Genomic DNA, 9,691 nt, shown 5'->3' with positions numbered 1-9,691 from the left:
CTAAACAATAACAGTGTTAAAGGACAAACCGTGTTTCTCAAACAAACGCTTCTTACCTTGGAACAACAGCTTGGCTCCCAGACAGCATGCAGTGATCAGCCTGGATCCCAAACCAAACAGCATGCTGGGAAACAACATATCCTATTTAAATCCAAAGACCCGTCCACTGTATCCGGTCACCTGTTCAACTAGTCCGTCCGTCACACTTATATTATTAAACGCAAGGACGTGAGTGAGGCTGTCTGTATCAGGCTTATAGGTTTGTTTATTCCGCCATCTTGGATCTCATTCATCAACTCAACTCCCGTCCCAAAGTCTCGTGGGACTTGATCTGCACAGTGTGGAGTGTAACAGGTGGTCTGTTGTTGCTACAGCGCCATCTTGTGGTGGTTTAAATACATGCAGTGTGTTACATCTCGGTTGTTCCATAATGTTTGAGGCAACTTGACTTGGTATTGAGGCAATAAAGTGCAATAACAGGCACATTAATTGGCTGAAAAATATGTGTGCTCAAAATATCAAAGTGAAATAACAAAATAGGCACATAGCATGAATCACTTGAACAGTGCATTATAAGTACTTAAAACAGTAAAAGAAAAAGCAGGGAAAAGATGTGCAACATTGTTGCATGTAAACGTGATGATAGCTCATGTAAACAGGTGTAGATGTAAACAGGTGTAGGTCTAAACAGGTGTAGCCTAGGTGTAAACGTGTAGATGTAAACAGGTGTAGGCTGAGGATAGCCGGGTGGAGTAAAGTCCAATACTACATGTAAACAGGTGTAGATGTAAACAGGTGTAGGTGTAAACCGGTGTAGATGTAAACCGGTGTAGATGTAAACAGGTGTAGATGTAAACAGGTGTAGGTGTAAACCGGTGTAGATGTAAACAGGTGTAGATGTAAACAGGTGTAGGTGTAAACCGGTGTAGATGTAAACCGGTGTAGATGTAAACAGGTGTAGATGTAAACAGGTGTAGGTGTAAACCGGTGTAGATGTAAACAGGTGTAGATGTAAACAGGTGTAGGTGTAAACCGGTGTAGATGTAAACAGGTGTAGATGTAAACAGGTGTAGGTGTAAACCGGTGTAGATGTAAACAGGTGTAGGTCTAAACAGATGTAGGTGTAAACAGGTGTAGGCGTGAGGATGGGTGGAGTAAAGTCCAATACTTACTATCATTCAAAACCAACTTTAATAAATGCAAATTCACTGCAGGTACAATAAATGTACCAAAATGATTACTGTTACATGCAGCATTTTTTAACTACTGCATTTTAATTATTTATTTGAACTAAATAAAATGTACTTATAACATCATTTACATTGTCTGATTTCAGGTAATTAATTAAAAAAGATTGTTTGGGAAAAATGAAAGTCAGATGATGTTGATAACCTTCCGTGTTTTATTGAGTCATACAAAACATACAGTAGTTTCCTGTACTGTACTCTATGGTGACCTGGATTGTACTTCTCCAGACGGTCAAAAAATTGCTATTATACAAAGGTAACAATTCACATATTCGTATACAAATCTCTTTCCTATAGACAATAAAACAAAACCATAAATTATTGACCTTTAAAAAAAAAATCTCTTGATAACTTCTGGCATGGACATTTACAGACCTTTATGAAATGTGTGCCACCTGCAGAGCATCTTTTATTCCTTTTGTTCATTATCTACAGCCCCGTGTTCCCAGCCTCTCTCATTGGGGAAAACGGACAAAATAAATAATAAAATAAATACAAACGTGCTATCAAGAGCTGTTTGAGGTTCTACATTTGGCACCACTTGAAAACCATTGCAGTAACTATACATGTGCCCTAGCCAAGATTGCTTCTCGTGACTAGATAACAGATAACGGTCTTTTCTTCGAACCACAATGAAAATACTGACAAGTTAAATTCTATTTGACGGGTTCACACAATGAAATGAATGGGTTTTGAAGTCATCTTTTCAGGGGGAAAAAAGGTATAGAATGGCAAATGTGTGTCAGGTCCCCTATTGTTCACCAGTATGCTACAAAAAAAAAGGAATAAACTTGTAAGAATCCTGGCCCAGAGTCCACAACTGTCTGGAACACTGTCCCTTTCTGTCCAGTGGCATAATGAGTGTAAGGCCAAATATTGTTGACCCACTTATAGTGGCTTGTAGTCGGTCAAGAGTATATAGTGATGACCTCCCGGCCTCCCCCTCTGACCAGCAGCACTCTCTCCAGGCCTTCGGTCAACACCTCCAAGAACTCCATATCTGAGCCAAAAGTTATGGAAAAATGGCAACATTATGCAGACTCCAATATTAGCGCCTGGAGGTGTGGCAGTGTTGTTGCATTATCCCTAAAATTGCTATCTTGCCCACACATATTTGGGAAAGGACATAGCCCATTCTAAAACCACCCGCTATGCCAAATTATTTTGGTAGAGCAAGCGCCTGCAATGTAATGGACGTGTTTGGAGGCGGACTGTTGGGCCGACAACAGCACAATATTGAGAGGTCTCCTCTCCTAATTCTCCACAATCTCTGTGATTTTAATTTTCCTATAATGACTGCTAAAAAACAATTCATGGTTGCAGCCCTACAGCAGTATGTTAGTGTATCTATGACAGTCTCTGACGTACATAAGGGTTTTACAGTGCCTTTCCTTTGATTGCTCAATAATAAAAACAGCAGTGTAATGTGTGGTTGGAAGCAAAACGTGGCAATCGCATGGCACACGATTTAGACACCATCATTGCATGAGTTTTCGATTGTAAACCCCATAAAATAATAACATATACTTCCTGTAAATGTGCCAAAGGATACAGTTCTCATCTCCGTCTGTGTTCCGTGGGGGTCCGGGCATGTTGAGCAGAACTAAGCGGGCGTCGTGGGACTTGTTGACTATCACCTCATTCAGCTTCACGGCTGTGTGCATCCGCCGCACGTTGGACTGGTCTCTGACGGGCCGCCAGATGGGCACAAAGAAAGAAAGAAAGAAAGATGCATCTTCAGTGACACAAGTCAACAGTATAAAAACCTGTGACATGTTAACATGTCCTTGAGCAAAGCTCAAGGCATTTATAGTAAATAAATGGTCAAATTGCTGAATCGTGTGATTCTATTTTGAGGAGGATGCAAAGAAAAGTCTGAGATCAAACTTCCCAGTGGGTTCAGTTGTGCATGCTTTCCCTCAAAAGGGAAAGCATGCACCTGGCAGTTATGACTGAGAGTCATTTTCTTGTTTTAATCTGATTTCTTATCCCGTCTGATCCAGGAGCTATTGACTTTTACCTAAGAAATCAATCTACAAGCATCAGCTTTGAAGAATAATTCCTTGTCAAACTGATTACTTCATTTAAATCACTTCATATAAATACAATTAAATCACCTAGTGATTAAAAAGAAATACATAGGAGGAAACCAGGCAGACTCACGGTTTGAGACTGATGAGTTCTCTGAAGTTCTCTGGCGCGTGGGCCTTGTTTCTCCTCTCTGCCTCACACTTCTCCTTGGTCCAGGTCATCTGGACCTTCTCCGGAGGAGGCTCCACCACCTCCTCCTCTTCATCAGAGTACAGGCTGCCCATACGCACCAACGAGTGCCTGTCCTTCACCAGCTGGGCCTGCAGAGAACACAGCAAACTGTTCTTTTCTCCAGAGTGACTTTGAATGCAATGCTTAACTGCCGTGGAACAGGACAATGAGCGCATATCTCATACGGCCAGAAAACCATATTTGAGACCAATTTATTTAACTGTGGGAGTCGATCACATTTAGCCCAGAAGTCGATCTGTAATATCAATGAGTCACCTCTCTGTCTCGTTCTGCACTGGACAGCCTCATCTGTCTGAGCATCTGGGAGCGCTGCTCCATCATCAGGGTCCTCTCGTAGGTGTAAGCCGAGATGTCACTGTCATGCTGGGAAGAGTCCACAAGAAGCCATTATACAGAAGAAACCTTGTATACAGTATCCATATTTCCACTTTTTTTGTTTGCTAGCCCCTCCAATACAAAAAAATAAAAATAAAAATGTCACTACTGTGACACGAAAAACTGATTTACAAATGCACTTACATGCAAAGGTAAATACTTGTTCTAAATACTGTATCCGGTCACCTGTTCAACTAGTCCGTCCGTCACACTTATATTATTAAACGCAAGGACGTGAGTGAGGCTGTCTGTATCAGGCTTATAGGTTTGTTTATTCCGCCATCTTGGATCTCATTCATCAACTCAACTCCCATCCCAAAGTCTCGTGGGACTTGATCTGCACAGTGTGGAGTGTAACAGGTGGTCTGTTGTTGCTACAGCGCCATCTTGTGGTGGTTTAAATACATGCAGTGTGTTACATCTCGGTTGTTCCATAATGTTTGAGGCAACTTGACTTGGTATTGAGGCAATAAAGTGCAATAACAGGCACATTAATTGGCTGAAAAATATGTGTGCTCAAAATATCAAAGTGAAATAACAAAATAGCCACATAGCATGAATCACTTGAACAGTGCATTATAAGTACTTAAAACAGTAAAAGAAAAAGCAGGGAAAAGATGTGCAACATTGTTGCATGTAAACGTGAGGATAGCTCATGTAAACAGGTGTAGATGTAAACAGGTGTAGGTCTAAACAGGTGTAGGTGTAAACGTGTAGATGTAAACAGGTGTAGGCTGAGGATAGCCGGGTGGAGTAAAGTCCAATACTACATGTAAACAGGTGTAGATGTAAACAGGTGTAGGTGTAAACCGGTGTAGATGTAAACCGGTGTAGATGTAAACAGGTGTAGATGTAAACAGGTGTAGGTGTAAACCGGTGTAGATGTAAACAGGTGTAGGTGTAAACCGGTGTAGATGTAAACCGGTGTAGATGTAAACAGGTGTAGATGTAAACAGGTGTAGGTGTAAACCGGTGTAGATGTAAACAGGTGTAGATGTAAACAGGTGTAGGTGTAAACCGGTGTAGATGTAAACAGGTGTAGATGTAAACAGGTGTAGGTGTAAACCGGTGTAGATGTAAACAGGTGTAGGTCTAAACAGGTGAAGGTGTAAACAGGTGTAGGCGTGAGGATGGGTGGAGTAAAGTCCAATACTTACTATCATTCAAAACCAACTTTAATAAATGCAAATTCACTGCAGGTACAATAAATGTACCAAAATGATTACTGTTACATGCAGCATTTTTTAACTACTGCATTTTAATTATTTATTTGAACTAAATAAAATGTACTTGTAACATCATTTACATTGTCTGATTTCAGGTAATTAATTAAAAAAGATTGTTTGGGAAAAATGAAAGTCAGATGATGTTGATAACCTTCCGTGTTTTATTGAGTCATACAAAACATACAGTAGTTTCCTGTACTGTACTCTATGGTGACCTGGATTGTACTTCTCCAGACGGTCAAAAAATTGCTATTATACAAAGGTAACAATTCACATATTCGTATACAAATCTCTTTCCTATAGACAATAAAACAAAACCATAAATTATTGACCTTTAAAAAAAATCTCTTGATAACTTCTGGCATGGACATTTACAGACCTTTATGAAATGTGTGCCACCTGCAGAGCATCTTTTATTCCTTTTGTTCATTATCTACAGCCCCGTGTTCCCAGCCTCTCTCATTGGGGAAAACGGACAAAATAAATAATAAAATAAATACAAACGTGCTATCAAGAGCTGTTTGAGGTTCTACATTTGGCAGCACTTGAAAACCATTGCAGTAACTATACATGTGCCCTAGCACTGTAAAACCATTGCAGTAACTATACATGTGCCCTAGCCAAGATTGCTTCTCGTGACTAGATAACAGATAACGGTCTTTTCTTCCAACCACAATGAAAATACTGACAAGTGAAATTCTATTTGACGGGTTCACACAATGAAATGAATGGGTTTTGAAGTCATCTTTTCAGGGGGAAAAAAGGTATAGAATGGCAAATGTGTGTCAGGTCCCCTATTGTTCACCAGTATGCTACAAAAAAAAAGGAATAAACTTGTAAGAATCCTGGCCCAGAGTTCACAACTGTCTGGAACACTGTCCCTTTCTGTCCAGTGGCATAATGAGTGTAGTCAAGGCCAAATATTGTTGACCCACTTATAGTGGCTTGTAGTCGGTCAAGAGTATATAGTGATGACCTCCCGGCCTCCCCCTCTGACCAGCAGCACTCTCTCCAGGCCTTCGGTCAACACCTCCAAGAACTCCATATCTGAGCCAAAAGTTATGGAAAAATGGCAACATTATGCAGACTCCAATATTAGCGCCTGGAGGTGTGGCAGTGTTGTTGCATTATCCCTAAAATTGCTATCTTGCCCACACATATTTGGGAAAGGACATAGCCCATTCTAAAACCACCCGCTATGCCAAATTCTTTTGGTAGAGCAAGCGCCTGCAATGTAATGGACGTGTTTGGAGGCGGACTGTTGGGCCGACAACAGCACAATATTGAGAGGTCTCCTCTCCTAATTCTCCACAATCTCTGTGATTTTAATTTTCCTATAATGACTGCTAAAAAACAATTCATCGTTGCAGCCCTACAGCAGTATGTTAGTGTATCTATGACAGTCTCTGACGTACATAAGGGTTTTACAGTGCCTTTCCTTTGATTGCTCAATAATAAAAACAGCAGTGTAATGTGTGGTTGGAAGCAAAACGTGGCAATCGCATGGCACACGATTTAGACACCATCATTGCATATTAACATGAGTTTTCGATTGTAAACCCCATAAAATAATAACATATACTTCCTGTAAATGTGCCAAAGGATACAGTTCTCATCTCCGTCTGTGTTCCGTGGGGGTCCGGGCATGTTGAGCAGAACTAAGCGGGCGTCGTGGGACTTGTTGACTATCACCTCATTCAGCTTCACGGCTGTGTGCATCCGCCGCACGTTGGACTGGTCTCTGACGGGCCGCCAGATGGGCACAAAGAAAGAAAGAAAGAACGATGCATCTTCAGTGACACAAGTCAACAGTATAAAAACCTGTGACATGTTAACATGTCCTTGAGCAAAGCTCAAGGCATTTATAGTAAATAAATGGTCAAATTGCTGAATCGTGTGATTCTATTTGGAGGAGGATGCAAAGAAAAGTCTGAGATCAAACTTCCCAGTGGGTTCAGTTGTGCATGCTTTCCCTCAAAAGGGAAAGCATGCACCTGGCAGTTATGACTGAGAGTCATTTTCTTGTTTTAATCTGATTTCTTATCCCGTCTGATCCAGGAGCACCTTTTACTATTATAACTCTATTGACTTTTACCTAAGAAATCAATCTACAAGCATCAGCTTTGAAGAATAATTCCTTGTCAAACTGATTACTTCATTTAAATCACTTCATATAAATACAATTAAATCACCTAGTGATTAAAAAGAAATACATAGGAGGAAACCAGGCAGACTCACGGTTTGAGACTGATGAGTTCTCTGAAGTTCTCTGGCGCGTGGGCCTTGTTTCTCCTCTCTGCCTCACACTTCTCCTTGGTCCAGGTCATCTGGACCTTCTCCGGAGGAGGCTCCACCACCTCCTCCTCTTCATCAGAGTACAGGCTGCCCATACGCACCAACGAGTGCCTGTCCTTCACCAGCTGGGCCTGCAGAGAACACAGCAAACTGTTCTTTTCTCCAGAGTGACTTTGAATGCAATGCTTAACTGCCGTGGAACAGGACAATGAGCGCATATCTCATACGGCCAGAAAACCATATTTGAGACCAATTTATTTAACTGTGGGAGTCGATCACATTTAGCCCAGAAGTCGATCTGTAATATCAATGAGTCACCTCTCTGTCTCGTTCTGCACTGGACAGCCTCATCTGTCTGAGCATCTGGGAGCGCTGCTCCATCATCAGGGTCCTCTCGTAGGTGTAAGCCGAGATGTCACTGTCATGCTGGGAAGAGTCCACAAGAAGCCATTATACAGAAGAAACCTTGTATACAGTATCCATATTTCCACTTTTTTTGTTTGCTAGCCCCTCCAATACAAAAAAATTAAAATTAAAATGTCACTACAGTGACACGAAAAACGGATTTACAAATGCACTTACATGCAAAGGTAAATACTTGTTCTTAGTGTATTTAATGCAAGCAGGCAAGTTAAAGTTACGCAAAACACCTTTTGCGCTTTGTCAAGGACAATAATTGCAATGTTGTATTGAGTTATCAACATAGAGATGTGTTATTGCACTGCTCTAGTGAGTGATAATTGTGACACGAGTGTGGATTATGCACCTGTTAATGAACAGTGTACAGCAGGGGTATTCAACTGGCGGACCGCGGTCCGCGACCGGACCGCGGACCACCTCTTTGCGGACCACCCAGATGGTACATTTCTCATGTGAAATTGCTGCAAAGGCCCCCAAAATGTCCCCCAAGGGCCCCCAAAATTCTGGCGCGCGCTATGCGCGCGCGCAGTGTGGCCTGCCAGGGCGTATAACTCCCGGCCTGATTTGGAGTTCCACTCCGGGCCTGCACTCTGCACCCCATTATTGGTTGGGTGGAAGGCGATCTGATTTGTATAAGCTTGGCTTGACCATACTAAACGGGCATAGAGCCCCGCTCTCCGATGGACGCCGCACATGGGACCGGACCTCGGTCTTATTCAAAAACATATTTGTGGACCTTCATCATTTCTAGTTGAGGACCCCTGGTGTACAGCATACAAATACTGTGAATCTCAAATTTAGGTTTTGGTAGCATTTAGTTGTGGAAAGTAACTAAGTAGATGTACTGAAATACTTTAAGTACAAATTATTTGAAAACTAATACATTGATCCTTTGACAGAAAGGACGGTTCTCACCATCTCCACCACCTCTACCTCAGCTTCCATTCTGAGCTGGTAGAGGAAGGTGGCCAGGTCCTTCTTCATCTGGATGCTGTTGTCATCCATCTGGGCCACGGTGAAGATACGCATCTTACATTTCCTCCAGACCTGAAACCCAATCCCAAACCAAAGTGTCAATGATGATAAATTAACACTTCCATGTTGTTATGTTGTGTATTCTTCAGATACTAAATATATGATCATTCACATTGAAAAGTCAGTGTGGCGCTCTCGATAAGCCGTCTGTAAACATTGTCTTGTTTTGTTTCCTCACACAGTTTTGCAGCAATAACAACAGTATCAAAGTAAAAAGATAAGGGAAGAAAAAAGATGAATAGCAGTAATTGTACGACAGGTTTGTCAAATATGTCAGAAGTTCATACGTTAGTCCAAGCACGCATTGACACACTGGCACATGACACTTTCTTTTAACCCCAATGTGTGCTACTGAAGGACCAACACATAAACTAGAAATAGAATAGCTATTGCTGCTATTCTTCTTTGCTTCCTTTATATTTGTATTCTTTGTTAATGCTTATTATTGCAGAAAAAAATGCATGAGGAAAGACGACAAAATAATCTTCAGCAGTTTAAGAACCTCCTCTTACTTTGTGTTGTTTGAGCAGGAAGGGCAGCAGCATCAGCATGCCTCCGTCGTGAACGATCCACCACACATCGATGTTGCCGTCTATGAAGCGCTCGTGGTTGCTGGGGTAGAAGGACACGTTCTTGGGTACCATGAGAGCCAGGTGGGCGGCTGTGGTGCATCGCACCGTGTCTGGGAGGGAGGGGACGCACACACAGGGAGGAAGTGACTTTGTGTCTGTACTGTACAGCCATGTACTCATTGGACACACATTTGACCTTTGCTTTTAGTACCGTATTGTGCCCAATATAAGACGACTC

General features: G+C 41.8%; 2 protein-coding genes across 2 annotated transcripts in view; both read right to left on the bottom strand.

The window, feature by feature from the left end:
* Positions 1-1,382: 1,382 nt before the first annotated feature.
* LOC310877267 (solute carrier family 12 member 4-like) lies at positions 1,383-5,204 on the bottom strand (the record flags this gene model as incomplete). Its single annotated transcript, XM_083791075.1, has 5 exons — positions 1,383-2,247; positions 2,800-2,933; positions 3,411-3,598; positions 3,786-3,893; positions 5,196-5,204. The coding sequence occupies 5 exons, from the start codon at positions 5,202-5,204 to the stop codon at positions 2,156-2,158; spliced, it is 531 nt and encodes a 176-aa protein (XP_083647201.1). The 3' UTR covers positions 1,383-2,155.
* A 68-nt stretch (positions 5,205-5,272) lies between these two features.
* Positions 5,273-9,691, bottom strand: part of slc12a4 (solute carrier family 12 member 4) — a 52,300-nt gene continuing 47,881 nt past the window's right edge. Inside the window, exons 19-24 of the mRNA XM_083759895.1 lie at positions 9,394-9,563; positions 8,762-8,893; positions 7,745-7,852; positions 7,370-7,557; positions 6,739-6,872; positions 5,273-6,178 (exon numbers count right to left, since the gene is read on the bottom strand). Of these exons, the coding sequence (XP_083616021.1) occupies positions 6,087-6,178; positions 6,739-6,872; positions 7,370-7,557; positions 7,745-7,852; positions 8,762-8,893; positions 9,394-9,563 (824 nt within the window). The 3' untranslated portion in view covers positions 5,273-6,086. The remainder of the gene's footprint in view (positions 6,179-6,738; positions 6,873-7,369; positions 7,558-7,744; positions 7,853-8,761; positions 8,894-9,393; positions 9,564-9,691) is intronic.

Source organism: Protomyctophum parallelum (assembly GCF_964188405.1).
Source record: "Protomyctophum parallelum genome assembly, chromosome: 2".
Lineage (NCBI taxonomy): Eukaryota > Metazoa > Chordata > Actinopteri > Myctophiformes > Myctophidae > Protomyctophum > Protomyctophum parallelum.
This window is presented reverse-complemented; position numbering and strand designations above follow the sequence as displayed.